Source organism: Streptopelia decaocto (assembly GCF_964273445.1).
Source record: "Streptopelia decaocto genome assembly, chromosome: 1".
Classification (NCBI taxonomy): domain Eukaryota; kingdom Metazoa; phylum Chordata; class Aves; order Columbiformes; family Columbidae; genus Streptopelia; species Streptopelia decaocto.
In genome coordinates, this window is record NC_138663.1 from 16,524,688 (window position 1) to 16,542,851 (window position 18,164).

General features: G+C 41.6%; 1 protein-coding gene across 1 annotated transcript in view; it reads left to right on the forward strand.

Moving 5' to 3' along the window:
• SLC2A13 (solute carrier family 2 member 13) overlaps positions 1 to 17,950 on the forward strand; it is a 154,070-nt gene extending 136,120 nt beyond the window's left edge. The window contains exons 8-10 of the mRNA XM_082059777.1: positions 10,035 to 10,156; positions 10,290 to 10,442; positions 11,603 to 17,950. Of these exons, the coding sequence (XP_081915903.1) occupies positions 10,035 to 10,156; positions 10,290 to 10,442; positions 11,603 to 11,829 (502 nt within the window). The 3' untranslated portion in view covers positions 11,830 to 17,950. The remainder of the gene's footprint in view (positions 1 to 10,034; positions 10,157 to 10,289; positions 10,443 to 11,602) is intronic.
• Positions 17,951 to 18,164: the final 214 nt, after the last annotated feature.

The window sequence follows — 18,164 nt, forward strand, 5'->3', positions numbered from 1 at the left end:
TGATGTATGTTCCCATTTGGCATATTTTTCTTGGCAAAATAAGCATTGTTAAAAAGCACTTATTTATGTAAAGTTGCTTTGTAGTTGTCAGAGGCCATGGAAAGTAGATGATTGTTTTGATTTCTGCTGAGTTCTTCTACTGCCAGTTCCCAAACTTTGAGTCTCATGTAACAACAAAGACTTTGGTACCCAGTGTTTATAAATGTCGTAAGCTAGAGCTAGTATAACCACTTATAATTTCTATATTTCAGAAAATTCCTTGGATTTGGCCTAGGTATTGCACCTGCATGCACAAATCAAAGCAGAGCAACACTCCATGTTAAGTGCTCACTCTCACAAATCAGGCATGAAATAATTATCTTGTTATAAGTGATCTTAGAGTATTATTTAAATCTCCTTGGGGCTCCATTTTCGGTTACGACATTAACGATTTCCAGTGGATTTTAGGGCTGGCAGTGGAGGAATCCTCCTTTGTGTGGCTCTGTTGGTTGCTGGGGTGCAGAGCCTCCCCAGGACAGCTCTGTGGGCAGGGATGCGCCTTCTTTCCCCTTCCCAAGCACCACTTTCTCTGAGCTTTTTAGGGCAGAGCTATTGCCACCTACTGGAATTCGGGAAAAGCGCCTATTTAAAAAAAATACTCTTCCATCATCTATTTAGAACTGTGAATGCAAGATCCTAAATGTGTAGTCTGGATAGATTTCAGTTGTAATGGCAGAAAGACAGTCGCTGGCAATAGTTAAAAATGTAGTATTTGTGTCTAAATTGCTGTTACGGAAACTGAATGTCACAGTTCACTACTTCAGATGGAAGGCTAAGTTGGCCAAAAAGTTATTGTTAGAACTATTAAAATATAAACCTTATATGTATGTCAATAACTAGAAATCAAATAGAGCAGGAAAGCACTAAAAAAGGTACACTAATACATGTAATATTGATCTATAATTTAAACGCCTTGTCCTTACAGGTTTTTTGGTATCAAGTTCAACAAAAAAGCACATTCAGAAAATTATTTTTGCACCCCCACACTTTCCTTTTGGTTTCAGTGGAAGTTTCAGAAGTATAAATATTTTGTTCTCTCTTCCCTTCCTACTGAAATATGTTTATCGTATACACTGGTATTTGATTCTCCATCTTAGAATTATCACTTACTGCTGTTGGTGTCCCTGAATTTTACAGTTTCAGACCCTAAAGTAGTCTTCTGGGTATACATAATAAACCTATTTTTGTCATGGCTTCTTAACAGCACCTAATTTTTACAGCTATGATTTCAACCCCTTAGCTGGGTGTTAAACAAGTCATTATCTGCCGCTGTTTGTTGAGTGTAGGCTTAGACTTGGATATAAGTGCATATAGAATTGACCTCTGTGCACTCAGTTTGTGCAGTAATATATTTAGATATTTGAGGATTTTATTTAAAGTGCTTTTTTAAGATGTTAGTTTTCTTTAATTATATCTATAAATATTTTTAGTAATCCTTTCCCACACAAAATGCAAAACAAAACCAAGACAATTTTTATTTTATGATATTTCTTTTGCTTTTTCATAATTTCATTTTTTTAATTGAAAATTAGGGGAATTTTGAAGCTTGTCGTAGAAAAATGGAAGAGATGCACCATTTTCCTTCATTGTTTTTGCTTCCTGAACAGCTACATTTGTACTGTTAACTATTTGATACCTAAAAGTGTCCACTGTTTAAAAGAAACACGAAATACCATATTTTGAAACTTTGACCTATTGTCTAATGATTGAAGTAGTTAAAATTATCATGGGTAGAAATTCATTAGGAATATTAAGGTAAGATACTTATTCTCAAAACTAATTAAGATTTTGCATTTTGATTAGGTTTTAATTTTAATTCAGCCCATTAAGATTCTGGAGGCATGACTGCTAGCTGTGGAAGTGAACAGATAATTGTTTTTCTTAGTTGTTGTATGACCACTCACAAGTTCACCCATTATTAATATATTATAATACGTGAATTACCTATGATTTGCTCCTGATTTTGAAATCCTACAATTGCTGCTAGTTACAATCCTACAATTGTTGCTAGTTAATTTTAATTTGTACTGGGGTAAACACTATGTCAAGTTGGGATCAGAATTAGGACTCTGTAGAGCACAGATACATCGGATGTTTCCTGATATTTTTATTAGCTTCTGATTCTTTGGAAGAGTAGGAAAAAGCCTGGGAAGAAAAATAAGTCAATTTGTGTCTTGTGTGATTAAGGTAATTGTATGTCCCATAACAAAAACCAGATATTTGCTTATTTCTGCTCCCAGCTTTCAAGTGTGCCGTAGCTGGGACTGGTGTACATGTGTACAGACAGGTGCTGTCTGTCAGCTGGGGTGAAACCTCCAAGGGTTGGGCTTTAACACCAGGTATAAATGTTATTCTGCCTTTTCCTGGTGTGAGTCCATTTCTCAAGGGGAGGAGACTGCAAAAGACGATGGGAGAAGCTTGTAGGATGGTGTTCTGGTAGTAGCAGAGATTTGTTTCTCTCCATTCATGGTAGAAATGATGGAAAGTGAAGCTTGAAACACTGGTGGTGTGACAGCACAGTGGGAGGCGGCCAGCAGGATTTGGAGGGCAGCAGGGTGGGATAAAACAAGTGTAACAGAGCAGCAGGCTGAACCTGGAGAGGACAGGAAGAGGGTACAGTAATATGAGAGAGAACCTTCAGTCCAGAAACAAATCCAAAGCTGAACGTGTTTCATTGGGAGATTAGAGTTGTCTAATCAGACAGGGCAGCCTGTTCCAATGCTTGACAGACCTTTCTGTGAGGAAATTTTTCCTAATATTCAATTTAAACCTCCCCTGGCACAACTTGAGGCCATTTCCTCTTGTCCTGTCACTTGCTGCTTGGGAGTAGAGACCAACACCCTCCATGCTACAGCCTCCTTTCAGGTAGTTGTAGACAGTGATAAGGTCTCCCCTCAGCCTCCTGTTCTCCAGGATGAACAGCCCCAGTTCCCTCAGCTGCTCCTCATCACACTTGTGCTCCAGGCCCCTCACCAGCTTTGTCACCCTGCTCTGAACTCTCTCCAGCACCTCAATGTCTTTCTTGTCATGAGGGGCCCAAAACTGAACACAGAATTCGAGGTGCAGCCTCCATCAGTGCTGAGTACAGGGGTTGATCACATCTCTGTTCCTGCTGGCCACACCATTCCTGATACAAGCCAGGATGCTGTTGGCCTTCTTGGCCACCTGGGCACACTGCTGGCTCATGTTCAGCTGCTGTCAATCAACACCCCCAGGTCCTTTTCCCCCAGGCACTTTCCAGCCACTGTTCCCCGAGCCTGTAGCGCTGCCTGGGGTTGTTGTGACCCAAGTGCAGGACCTGGCACTTGGCCTTGTTGAACCTCATACAATTGGGCTCAGCCCAATGATCCAGATGGTCCAGAACCCTCTGTATGTCCTTCCTACCCTCCAGCAGATCAACACTCCCACCCAACTTGGTGTCATCTGCGAACTTACTGAGGGTGCACTCAATCCCCTTGTCCAGGTCATTTGTGAAGATATTGAACAGAACTGGCCCCAGTCTTGAGCCCTGGGGAACACCACTTGTGGCCGGCCGCCAGCTGGATTTGACTCCATTCACTCTTTGGAGCCGGCCATCCAGACAGTTCTTTACCCAGCAAAGAGTATGTCCATCCAAGCATGACAGAAGGCAGTTATGTCTTAGAGATAGATATTTCTATGTAGTAATCATTTCAGTAAGGTCTTCTGCTTGGGTAAATGAAATATTAAGTAGTTTTTTTAAATTCAGTAGTGTGTATGAGTGATGGTTAAATATTAGTTGTGATTGATTTTAGCAGTCTGTAGTCTCTGTTTCTTTTGTAAGAAAGAAGGTAAAAGAGAGATCAGAAGATAAGAGCCAGTAAGGGAAAAGATGCTCAGTGTGAATAATTGAGTGATTTCTATGTATGTTACGTTCTGCCTCCAAGCACATCTGTAAGAAATGCTGATTTAAATGTAAAATCTTATTAGAAATTGAGTCCTCACCCTACAGCACACAGTAAAGAAGGTACCTCTAAACTCTTCAGCTCTGTAATGGGCAAAACAACTAAGCTTCTGTTTGGTTGGGTTTTTGTTGTTGTTATTTATTTATTTGTTTGTTCATTTTTAGCTATCTTTGAATATGTGCTTTCAGTTTCCCAGATGCAGAGTATGAAGTACGGGTCATTCAGCTTGAGAAGCATCGTTTTCCTGTTGGTATTGTTCTAGCCCTAGTAGCTGCTACTAAACTTACTTGGCATGGGAAGTGTTGCATCAGGAAAGGAAATGGCTTTTTCTCTTTAGTTTAAGATTTTTTTAAATGTTTTGGACAGTGGCAGTTAGTATAGCTGTTATCCATTCCAGTGCCCTGCTTTCTGTTCTTGGTGCAGACTATCACCCACAGCTCCATAGATACAATGGACAGATCTTATAGCAGGGGGCCTCAGCATCATAAAGACTTCTCCTGTCATGTGCAAATGCATCAGCGATCTGCTGAGGTGCAATTTGCTTTCTTGTTGTGAATGAAACTATTTTCCCAAGTTTTTGAAGTGGATGCTACTATTTTAAAACCTCTTTGGCAGCTGTAGCAGAAAGCTTCAATGAGTGTCCCAAAACGCTGCTGGTATTTTTATGTAATGAAGGTTAAGCAATGTCTAGCTGAACACCGTGAAATTTTATGGGTACATTTTTATTTTTTTTCCAAAGCTGCATCTGTTTGTTCTTTTCAGTTTTTTTCAATTGCCATCATCTGGTGCAAGAAGCTTCATCTGCATATTTTTAGCAACATCTGGTTTAATGGATGAGTTATTTCTCTGTATAAACTACAAAGTCAAAGCGGTAGGTGCAAACTTCTCTAGAGAGCTCATCTTCTCGGAGTCACAGAAGCCAGTATCTAGGGAATGGTGAGAAAGCTTAGGAAATATTGATTCAGACATCAGTCAGGTTTAAATTAATCTGTTTGCCTTCAGGAAAAAAAGTTACACTTTCCTCAGTACTTCAGATAGCATCTTACAGTATGTATATATAAAAAATTAAGCACTGAAAAGAGCGGAGATTTTTCTTTAAATCAGAATATACTGATTTATAGTGATACTGTACCTTATGGTTTCACTGGTTTCTAGGGGTTGTGCTGATGTAACTGTTTTGAATGTATATGGCTGGATTAGAGAGGCCACTTGATGGACAGGACAGATCAGGGGTGTCAGACTCATTTTCACCAGGGGCCACATCAGCCTCGCGGTCGCCTTCAAAGGGCCGAATGTAATTTTAGGACTGTATGAACGTAACTACTCTGACATTTATACAGTAAAAAATGAGTTTGACACCCCTGGGATAAGAGACAGTTTGCAGCGTTCTCCTTAGTTACGTGTCTGACTACCACTGTTATTACAGTTAATCTGGTACCTTACTAAATTAGTTAGGGGTCTGTTCAGACAACTAAATATCTTTAGCAGAAAAAGAGGGACTTGAAGTTGTGAGAGCTAACCCAAATGTCAAGGTCCAGATTCTTCCACAGGATGAGTAATTGCTTGTGAATAAATAATCTTAGCTGTTCCCAAGCATCTTCCACAAAAACCTTTCTCAGCAGCTACTCTAAATTGTGTCTGTTTGGTCCTCTGACCTTTCCATGACCAGGCTTCAGGTGAAAAGATGAGTCAATAAGCTTGGCATAAATGTATATTGTTTGGTTGAATTGGTGTGATATAGAAGTCAGCACTCTACACCGGAGACTTCAAAAATCCCTTTAAAGGAGATTTTTAAAAAATCCAATATATTTGTGTTACACCGCAGACTAATTTAGTAAATTGTAGATTATGATCATCTTGATAACCCAGACACAAAAGTCTGGCATAAGAGCAGTCCTTAAGTAGTTTTACTCTTGTTAGAACAAGGAAATGAGGGATTAGGGAAACTCTGAATTGGGTGTAAAATCTTTCTGTACCATCAGCACCTGATGTTAAAGTTTATCTTGGAGCAGAATGTGTAATTTTGAAATATGCGTGTTGTAACAAGCATTTTAAGGAGATGGATTATCACATTAGTGATTTTCTTTAGAAGTCATTTATTTCCTTAGCCTGATTTGATTTGAATTTTGACCTTTTAAGACTTTTGATCTAAATCCATTTAAGATGCTTATGAAGGGCTTAAAAGACAATGAGAAGTCAGCAGCTTTCATATTAAAAATATATGAACTGCTCAGAATGAAACATTTAATTCCCAGAAAAGCCATATCTTTACAGAGTCTTCATTCTACAGTAAAGCAAAAATTAATGGATATCGGAGGTCTCTGTCTTATGCTGTGCACGCTTGCCTGTGCTATGTACTCTCCAGTCATTTCCCTATCTGCAGTTTTCAGTGTTGCACTTGAGAATTATTCCACAGCCAAATTGACTCAAGTATTAGGAAAATTTAGATTGATTATCAAGGAAATGGTCTTATCCTGTTTCATCCTCTTGTTATTTGCAAGAACATTCAGACCATCCTCACCAGCTCTTCCCCTCTTACCTTCTTTTACATGCCCTATGAAGGTAATTTAAGGAGTTGAGGGGCAAATCTTTAGGTCTTCTGAACTACAGACCATATCTGATAAAGGATGGATTCTGTGATTATGAAACCAAGCATATAATGCCTGTAATTTAGAAATCTGCTGTTCTGATATATTTCCAGTCAGTTGAATGGTTCGCATCAGTTGTTGGAAGGTCAGGTTTTCACAAATTAGATCAAATGTGCATCTTAAATTATCTGTGGAAAATATGTATCAAAAGAAATTAACAGTAAAGATTTTCAGTGTAGCACTGTCATGTTTTCACTTTGGCAGTTATTTCAGAGGAAATGATGTGATGTGTCTTCACTGTTTATACTGATATGATGATTACCCAGCATATCGGTATTTACAAACTCTGCAATGGTACCTGAGTGCAGCATTTGACTTGTAACTGTTTTACAGGGCATTTTCCTCTGTGTATTTCAGCTTGTGAGGCGATGGGTTGCTGCTCCTTTGCCTTCCATTATAGATGTTTTCTTCATGCAGGACAAAACCCAGAATTTTATCTGATATTACATTCTACAGTAATTATTAATATATTCCTCAGCAAAATAACAGATATAGTAGAAATAGTAGTGTAGCAGTAGAATTAGCACAGTAACAGAGCTTGAACAAATCCCTAACCTCAAAGGAGAGTTCTTTTTGAATGTACACAGCACTGCAAGATGCCAGTAAATACAGATATCTTTGCTTTTACTCTGTGTACCATGCTGGTTTACTACTGAAGGAAAAGCAAAACTCAATTTATTACTGCAAAGTTTCTGTTAAATCTAGTCTCCGGTGCTATTTTTCCTGTTTCAGCACACTGAATCTGCTTTCTTGAAACAGAATTTCCTCTCGGTTATGGGCAGAGAGAGGAGAACAGATGAGTGGCTTCAGCCATGGCAGGTTCCAGAGACATCTGGTTTTCCTGTGTATCATTTGTGTTCCTCTCTATCAAAAGTAGGACACATCTGGGGAAAGATGGCGGGGGAAGGAAACATCCAGACCTCCCGGCGGTTGTGTCTGTATGAGTCAGCAGGGTGGTTTGTGCTGATGGAGATGGATGCAAGATAATAAACCAAGTAAGTCTTTGTTTACAGCAGCGTTGGAGAGAAAGCGTGAGGCTCCTCTCTGAGGAGCTGAGATCTGGCTGGGCAGATTGGAGAAACCAAACTCAGCACTGAGATCTTTTAAAATGCTAATCAGTTGTATTCATTACCAAGCACCTGCAAATGAAATTAGAGTAACAGCAAAAGAAGCAAACGTGATGTTGTTAAAACAGCCTGGATCTGAGCAATCCTGCGATCTTGCTGTGGTGTGGATGCAGAGCTGGCAGCTGTGTGGGGCTCAGCAGGAGATGGCAACGGGATCACCACATCTTCAGTAATTAATCTTTCAAACACTTTTTCCTTAACATGGAAGGAACGGCCAGTTTAAACATCTGGATAGTTCTCCAGCACAGTTCATTCTTCTGTATGTCTCGTACCTGGGACATAGCTCAAACTTGATTTAATCCTCACATGGTGAGGTGTGCTCAGAGCAGTAGGGAAGTGTCAAGGTAGACACTAACAGGGAATAATCCATGTCCTGTGCTTTTAACATAGAAATGCTGAGCTGAGCTGTGAAAGAGCAAAGTGACAGAAGAGGGAACCTCGGGTAATGCTTAGAAGCAAGATGAAGAAGTGGCAAGAATGGCAGCATTACTTTTCACTGAGAAATGGTGAAAAGTCTCTGTTATAGAAGCTGCTGGTGTCTTAGGCTGACAGGTGCTCCAGTGGCCAGGCAGCAGCTAAGGCCGTGAGCCGGTCATATCCAGGCACGAGGGATGTATCTTTGAGAAAGATGTCCATTTGGCCTGTTTTCTGTGTGTTTCTCACCTCAAGACTGAACGAGAAGCTGTATGGGCTGGATGAGAGGGGCTTTCAGGGGCAGCTCGGCCGGGCAGCGTGGAAGGGAATGCTGATGCTGGCAGCACACCCAGGGCTTGGCGTTTCTCTGGGGAGCACCAGCTGCTCAGGCACAGCTCAGGTGCCAGGTGGAACTGCAAACCTCGAGGTTTACGACCCTTAAGGCAGTGTCAGGATTTGGCTGGGGTTTCAGATGTGCATTTTTCCAGGATTTGTTGGGTTAACCTCTCTAAGTGTATTTGAATTTTGGATTTCCAGCTGTCCTGAAATTGGGTTTGGGGCTTCACAGTGGTATCCTGCCTTAAGTGTTGTCCTGTTGGTACATCCATGCCAGCACAGGGCAGATCTCTGTCCCAGGACTGGTTGTGGGTTGGCCACCAGTGCTCAGCACATTCCTGTTCAGCCTGAGCCTGCCTGGTCATTTCTCAACAGGAAAGTTAGAGGAGAAATGTTCTGTTGTAAGCTGCTTTTGAAAGTCAGCTGCAGTGATGGTAGGTGCTCCGAAATGTTCTGGGGTGTCTGTTGCTCCACCATCTCTCCGCTCATTGCCCAGCTATGATTTATCACCCATTGCAGGCATCTTCATTCTGGTTTTCCTGCTGTCAAGAGGGTCATGTCTGTCACATAAGTGCTCAGTTGATCTGGAAATCATAACTGAGACAGATGTTCAGCTCTCTGTGATTTCTTCTTTCCAAGTAAATAACATGTCTGCATATGAAAGGGTGGTGTCTGTCTAAGTCTTCTCTTCCAAAAGTACACACTTATTCAACTGTAGCAACTGATATGGTTGCAGCTGAAAAATTTCTCTAGTTACAGTTATGACTTGTCGTCCCTTTAAACAAAGGCTAAATTTTAAAAATAACATTTATAACGAAAAAGTAAGTTGCCAATATTCCTTTAAAATATATTGTTGACAGTCAGATGAAAATACCTGGCTTTATACCTTCATGCGATTTCTACGTAGTCCTTGGAACAGAGTCACTTTTTCTTTCATTGCTGCAGGCACGGCTTACCTCTGGTCTGATTCTTATTTTTACTGTCTAATTAGAAATGCTGCCTTCTTCTAAATTATTTCACTATGTAGAAAAAAAGTGTACGCCTCTTTTCCTTATAACTGGATCTTGGCACACTCCATAGGCATCACTGATTGCACAAAAAGTGTGCAGCATATAGTTCATCAGTGACTGAAGAACTAACTTTGATTTGACCGTAAATCCTTGTGTGCAGCGTCCTTAGCTCGAAGTTCTGCTGCTGCAGCTCTTTCTGCGCTGTGCGATATTCATGTGAATGGTCTCATTGGCTTTGGTGTGACCACTTGCATAGCGAAGACTATTCATATGAAGAAGATCTGTAAATACAAGGGAAGTGTTTAAATTCAGGAGTGTTCTGCTGGTTACTTTTCCTATGACCGGGCTTGGGGAAAAGCACATTTCTGAATGTAGGGCTTGGCTCAAAGATCTTGATAAACTAACAAGGATGGAGCTTCTTTATCTTAATTTTGCATTTGTCAGCTTTTCATAAGGCATTATGTGCCATGTTTATATTGAGATGTCACCCATTTCCCCAAAAATTCTTTAATACTAAGTTATATTGTTATTTTTCAGATGTTCAAATGAAACAGTATTCAAAAACGAGGATTTGTTCTGGGCGTACAATTTCTGCCCCACTCCATACTCTTGGACAGCACTTCTGGGCCTTATTTTATACTTGGTTTTCTTTGCACCTGGTAAGCAAATGTTTGTTTACACATATAAGTTAAAAAATTGTAAAGGTAAAATGTCAGTTAGTGAGGCTACATGATAAATTTACTTTTGAGTCCAGCCATTAAACTGAGATTGATCTTTTTTCTTCATTCTTAGGGATGGGTCCTATGCCTTGGACCATCAATTCTGAGATTTACCCACTTTGGGCTAGAAGTACAGGAAACGCGTGTTCCTCTGGAGTCAACTGGGTTTTCAATGTGCTCGTGTCACTGACGTTTCTGCATGCGGCCGAATATCTGACATACTATGGTAAGAAACAGTATGTGTCTGTGCGTGCAGTACTGCTGTAAGCGTATAGATTTTCCTACCAATTCTGGGTCACTCGGTTGGTTTTGCTGTGAAATGTCAGGTTTGAATGAGGTGTTCTCAACACACCGTGGTTTAGTAAGAGTAGAGACCTGATACGACCTGCCTGGATCATAGAGTTTGGTCCAGCTTTCCTAAGAAACATTTCCTTCTGTCCTTAACTGAGAACCTAGACAGTTGATTAAAACAGGGAGGCTGGAAATAAAAAAACCCACTTTTGATGTAGTGAAAGATGCTGATTCCCACTTAAGGAGACAACATCTGCAATTTTCCAGTTTGTGATAGTATCCAAGGCCAAGATCAGATGGTCCTTGCAGAAATAGCTGTGTAAGATGCTACTGCCCTGGTCCCAGCTGTTAAGTCCTGTCTGCTGGAGCCTGTAGGGAGTTTGTTAGATTACTGCTCAGCCACTCAAGTATAAGTCATTTAAATTACATTAAGCTGCTAGGGAGTTGTGCTGACCTTCACATCATTATTAGTACAGAGCTTTTCAGCTCTACTTGTCATTGCTTTGAGTCATCAGTCTTGAAACACATCTCAGGTAAATGTTTGTTGGTCCTTTGGTACCTTCTCTGCCCCCCTAGGTAAGGCGGGAGGGAGAGCGGGGGTGGAACAAGCTCTTTCTCACTGCTAATTGTCTCTGCAGAGGTCTTTTAAATAATCATAAGGCATAAGAGTCACAATCACTATTTTAATCCTTACTCTCTTTTGCCGAAGTTTCTCATTCTGCAGGTTTGTCTTAGTGCATCCTTAGCTGTTCCAGCAAACTAAGAAAGTTCTTGCCTTTCATATCTGCTTTTCTTATTGGGTATGCAACCATTTAATTCCTGTTTATTTTAACAGCAGAACAACTTGCCCAAAAAGGACACATATTATCATCCGTGCAAAATTAAATTGCTTTTGTTAATTTACTCTGTTGCAGAGCCACGCAACAAAGCAGCCTTCTCCTACACCCACAGCCCCCAGCTCGGTGTTCTGATGATTCTGCTCCAAACTTTGATTTTGGGCGCTTCTTCGGGGCGGGCAGGCGGCTGCCTCTGCCGCTGCAGAGACGGGATGGGAACTGCTGTAACCGACTCTGTGTGTGTTGTTTTCTGTTGCAGGAGCCTTCTTCCTCTACGCGGGGTTTGCCGGCTTGGGACTGGTTTTCATCTACGGCTGCCTTCCTGAGACTAAAGGGAAAAAGCTAGAGGAAATCGAATCTTTGTTTGAAAGCAGGCTATGTACGTGCGGCGTGTCAGATTCTGATGAAGGGAGGTATATCGAGTATATTCGGGTGAAGGGAAGTAATTACCATCTTTCTGACAATGATGCTTCTGATGTGGAATAATTTTCAGCTGCTGATGTATTTAATCATTTAAAAGCCTTCCGGGGGAAAAGCAGCTCTCTGATGACCTCACTGCCCTGCTTCTGGTCTGGTTCTCCTTTCTACTGCCTAGTTTAAAATGCCTTCATGTTCAAAAATTCTCCACTGGGGAGGAAATTCAATATGCTAGTGTTTTCTTGATAACTAAAAGCAATGGCTTCCAAAAGAGATTGAATTCCACGATTACGTGAATTCACTAAGTGTGCACAACACTGCGCCAGCCCAAGGTACATAGTAGGGTGCACTATACCAGATGAATACAGAAGGCTATCCTAGATGGTCAGTGGTTGTCCTTATCTTCAGTACTGACAAGAAAACAAAATAACAGAGTAGCTAATCAGAAAGCATCCGACAGCTGTCAGATCCATATCCAATAGTAGCCTAGCTAATAGCTCTGCTGTGCAGTACAACGAATGACGAATGCATAAGCTGCTGTAGTGGTAGCCATTTAAAGAGGTTTAACCGATTAGGAAAATACAAATATCTGCTCTATCAGAGGGAACGTTTCCCAAACTTTCCCTAAGAGAATTCCCATTTTTATTTATTTGAGAACACAAGTGGAGAGCCACACTCAGCTGGGTGGGGGTTCCCCAGGGTGGCGTACGTCTGTGTTACACCGGGCTGCCTGTCCACTGCTCCTCTGCAGTACACGCTACAGTCGGGAGTCGGTGCTTGTGAGAGAAACCGCCAAAATTAACTACCTGACAGCAGGAAAACAGAACTGAGTATGTAGCCACAGGCACAAATGCACTAGTATACATTGCTAGGTGCAATGTAGAGCCTTCAGTTAGTTGGAAGAAAAATGATTTTTGTTTTCCTTTTTTTTTTGCATTTGAACATTTGGGTTTGTGCCTACAAGTGAACACAAAATATCAGAAGAAAGAAAAAGGAGGGGAGAGGTTTTGTGCTCCTAAATGCACAGTGGTCATCCCTCCTGCGCCTTTTGCGTGCGAATAATCATGTTGCCTTCAGTTTATCCTCGTACACGCAGAGTAAATGAATCGCAGCACATTTTTCCTTCAAATATCCTTAGTCAACCAGTGTCTTGCTGGATCTAAAGAGAATTATTAGCCATGGGCAGAAGCCTACATCTCATGTTAATTGCCTTACCGAAGCATTGCAAAATTGTCAAGAAAATGTCAGGCACAGAAATCAACTCGGCTGCCTTTAGCCTGGTAATTAAAATATGAATGGTATTTTGTTCACCTGCCATGATTGCTTGCCTTGGCAAATTGAATTTTACGCAGCGACATAAAAATACTGTGTTATTTTTTAACTTGTCCTGTCCTCGCTGCTTTAAGTCTTCAGAGATAAGAGTTTGAAAGCATCAGCAATTCAAGTTCTTATCTTTGAAACATTTGCTTCATGAAAGAATGTGGAAAACCTCCTCTGCCTGTGGGCTGCCCACCATTTATTTGGAGAAATACATTTATTTTTCATTGTGTAAAAATTAAAGAAATTGTTGGGTTCATTAGCTTTTATAGATTTGCTTTGTGGGCTTTTCTTAAATTGCAAAATACTTGGAATGTAGGATTACTATCAAAACTGAGACTAAACATTTGTTACTAAGTTATTTTTATTGGGTAACATGTGGATTTGTTGTTGTGAAGAATCCTGCCAACATGTTATCTGATCTTCTGTGGGCGAAGTTCGTACTCCCCAGTTATTGACCTCCAGTGTATTTTGCATCATTTTCTTTTTTACTTAATTAATCAAAGAAATATTTTTGGAAAGAAAACGTTTTAAAGCATCCTTCTGTGACTTGATTGAGACTAAAGGGGCAAGCATAGCGGACAGAGGGAATTTCAAACAAATCGTTGTGAAGAGTGGCCCAACATTGAATATCCCCCTGTGTGGAGAGACGGCTGGATTCTCCCCTTCAAGCGCACAATATTTTCATGCTTGAAAGCACCAGCTGTTAAATGCTGGTGTCTCCAGCCCTACCTACGAATGCCCCCGCTGTGGGATGTCTCCGTTAGACTGTCGCCCTTCGAGACCTTCACTGAAGGTGCAGCACCCAAAATGAGAAAAAGGGATACTGGGCACAGAGGAGAACAAAACAGTTTTAAGGGCAAAGTGGTTTCTTCCTGAAGCCAGGAAATGTGTGTTTGAAGACCCTTATTCAGAACAGTTTTGTTACCCAGAACAGCATGTGAATAGGTGTGTAACACCCAACCTGTGCTGAAATGGTTCATCGGTTTAAGTGGGTATTTACTGGCTTTTAAGAAGAGGGACTTTTGGTTCTGATCCCCCCAAAAGCGTGACCCCACACCCACTGTTACACCCACAGACATCCCCTCGCCTGAGGCTGTGCTGGAGAGGGGGTAGGACAGGGGGTGTCACCGCACCAGCTCCGTGTCACTGCCGACCTCGTGCTTGGTCCACAGGGCAAGGAAACTGCCGTGTTTATTGGGCACAACCAAAGCAAAGTCGCTGCAGATCCTCTCACGCGCTCAACGCCGTGTTTTGCAGGCGGTCCCGGGGTGTTCAGCAGCACCAGCGCAGCCCACTCTGCCCGCCTGGTCTCACGGCCGCTCTCCAGGCGATGCTGCCCGGGCTCGTGTCCTCGCACAGCCAGTTCCGCCCTGCCGACAGCACTTTGCTGAAGGTTTGCATCCCGTGCGCTGCTTCTTGAGGCAAAACGATTGAAACGCATGCGTTTGATTCGTCACTGCTGCTGGCTATGAGGGTGCAAAATATATCGGCTTCTTTATTGTCATTCCCCCTCCTCCCCCTGCAGAGAGTTGGGTTTAAGTCTTCCTTTTAGGGTTGCTTTACACCAGAATAACATTCCGTATCTTAGAAACACTGAACCTAGTACCAAGCATCATGTGTATTAAAAATGAGATCAAATACTTGAAATCAATCTTACACATTTAGGGTTTTATTTTTAGAGTCTGTGAACATTTATAAGGTATGAAGAACATTAAATAAATGTTTCTATTTTGCAAAGATTTTTTATATTTGTGCATATTATAAGTTTTAAGAGATTTTTGCTAAGGGTAGACTTAGTAACATATCAGATAAAAGAATAAAAATACAGTGTAGCTGAAAAATTTCTTATGACAGGATTTTAATTTATGAAGTAGCATAAATAGTATGTCTAAGCACAATATCGTTTTATTGAAAGCTTTCTGCAGAAGATGTGAAATCATTTCTTCACAAAGACTGCACACTTAATTCAGGTATTCTGTGCACCAGGAATGCTAGAGTAATATAGCTGGTAGAGTTGGGCATGAATCACACACTGATTATACAGAACAGTTTGAGATATTTTAGTTCTGATTAGTCTACCAACTCTACTTGTTTTGGTCTAATAGCAAGTATAAAAGAAACAAGTCCTGATGCATTTTTAATCTTTTTAAATTTAATTCACATTTAGCAGTTTGTTCACCATGTTGCAAATGGCAAATCTAAAGTGTTGGAGGGGTTGAGATAATTAGCCACTTGTTTCTTCCCCTTGTCACTTTATTGATCAAAATCAGTTTTTAACAAGAGAAGCAAACCTGTTTGGAAAACGGGCACAGAAGCGAAGCGAGGCCTCAGGACTCGTCTGAGGGCGGGTGTTGCGTTGCTCCGTGTGCACCGTACGTAGGTCGCTGTCAGAGGCGTTGCTACCTTGTGAGTTGCAGTGACAGCCATGTCAGAAATTTTGGGACAAGAGAGGGTACATCCCAAGGATCGTTGTTCCAACACCGACTTAATTTTGCATGAGTTGCTCCACGCAACATTTCACTGCTGTAGGAGTTAGTGTTGAGAGGGGAGCAGAAAAAAATGGTGCATGGAAGGCCCCAGGCAGTCCTGTTTCAGTCAGCGTGGCAGCCAACAGGAGCGTGTCTGACTGCTCTCTGGGTGGGAGGAGGGTGGTGGGACCGAGGGCCCGTGCTTGGTCCTGTGGATGGGAACGGGGGGCTGGCAGACCAAGGCGGGAGAAGCACACGAGTGCTTCTCTCCCGTACCCACGCAGGGGTGAGAACACAGAAACAGAGTTTGCAAAGCTGGTGCTTTTTTCCTCAGCAAAACCTCTTTTGCCCTTCTTAGTCACTCAGGTTGAGCACTGGGGAGAAGCTTTGACTTGCAGGGGCTGTGCAGGCCCTGAGCAAGGGCCTTTCCTTCAGCCAGGGGGGAGTTGGGTGCAGTCCCACAAGCACGCAGGGGGCTAATAAAAGACAGACCCCGTTCTTCTCAGCTTTATACCCAACTTTAGACTTCTCAACAGCAACGCTCTTCTAATATGATCTTGAAATTGTACTCGGCTCTGTTAGCTGAACATCACAAGAAAGAGGCAGAGTCTTCACAGCATAGAGAGATCTCGGGGTAGAAATCAGGGCAGAAGGGACAGTTCTGCAAAGCACTTTAAAGAGTAAGATACTTGTGCACTTTTTTCTGAGGGAGTCAAGCTAACCAAACCCATTCCTCTGCATTGGGAAGAAAATCGAGCTTTGTGTACCAGGCCAGAAGCAGATAATGCCACAATATGTGCTTTATGGAAAAATGTGTTTTTATTGCGGGTAACATTTACAGCTTACATGTAGCTGCTGCCTATAAAGTGACTCAGTCATTCTCTGGATTTTAACAAGTCACATTTTTGTGCAGAAATCTTAGTGGTTTTCTATCAATCTTCATCGCCTTGTGTACAGTGCAGTTAAGCATCATCCACAAAGTGGTCTAGGTTGTGGCAGTGTTACAAATGTCAGCACAGTAAAATCTAAGTGAACATTGTTAAAGAAATATTGTTGTTTGTGATACTGGGGGTTAAAACTCCTTAAAGGCAACTATATCTAGATTTTAAAAGTCTGAAAAAAATGGCAGTTCTTATCTATTTTGTGTATGTTTTCATATAGAGAAGGAGTTTTTTATGTGCCAATAACCATCACTGTAGTGTTTTGTAAATGAGTGTTAATGGTGTTCCAGAGTTCTGTATATGAGAATATACTTTAGCCACAATGACCTGTTAGTGTGAACCAGCAGCATGTTTTTAATCTTACTCACGCCTCTCACCAGAGGTGCTCACTCGTCGGCTTCAGCAGAGCTCACTCGCGCCAGGGGAAGTTTGACCAGCATCAGGCCTCAAGAATACAGAGTTTTTCTAAATCCCCGCTTTTTCACATTGTCCCTAGACAGTATGTTACATGTGAATTACCTGGCATGTGTAATTATAAAGCTCCAACTCTGGTTCAGTTACGCTCCTCGATTCTGTTGAGATACAAGTTGTCAAAATTTGGTTTGAACTTTCATGCGTTTATATAAATAAGGGGTGTGCTGATTAATTATGGATAACGTCCACCTGTTTCTAAAGGAAACACCAGTTTCTGAAGTGTTAAAATCAAGGCAAATTTCTCCTGCTGCCTTAAACATTACACAGACTTTGGAGAGGACCGAATGTATGACCGTCATCATGACTTCTGCAGGAGAAACTTCGTGGATCCTCAGCAGGTGTGAAATGAGGCGGTTTCATGGTGCTGGGATGCTGTGGTACAGCGCAGGCCCTGCCTAGGGCACACCTGCCATCTGTTCGATTTTAAGTGTCGAGTAGTCCCCATGAAATCAATAGGATTATTCACATGCTTGAAATTCTCCACGTGCTGAGTGTCCTGCTGGTCCAGGGCATGGCTGGGAAGCGGCACGAGTCACATCTCCGCGTTCCATCCTGAACCTCACGCCCCTACAAAACCATTAACCAGACTTTTCTGTGACGGCTTCTATTTAGAATATTTGAGACATCATTGGGACCAAATTGATAGTAATACTTCTGTGTTGAATAATAACATGCACATGACACCATTGGGCATATTGTCATCCCTGGGCATGTGTTATGTTGTTCGGTACAAAACAGGTTTTGGCAAAACTGTCAGGTTGTCCAAGTTAACCATGTCAAACACGTGCCATTTCCTTTTGCAACCAGTCAAGCCTATAATGTGTGAAAGTGTTGTACATTTTCTGAAACTGAAGTGATGTAAAATTATTTAATTGACTTCTGATTGCTTTAATGAAGTTTGGTCTTTACATAAAAATAAATATCTTCAAAGACTTGTCAGTGCCAGAAGTGTAAATGAACAAATAAAAGGTGAGATACTTCATTACAGACTCTTTTTCAAGGTTCCCTTTGTTCGGGTATTCCGGTTGCCTCTGAGTATTGCAAAATCGCTCTGATCAGCAAAGTGAGCTCAAGTAGCCCATGTCTAAAATAAGAATAACTTTGAATATGGTCTTAAGGTTGTATTTTTCAGATCAGAGAGCATTTCTGTGATGACGGCACTCGGCATGAGTGTCCCTTTGTTCCTGAGCACAGCGACGCA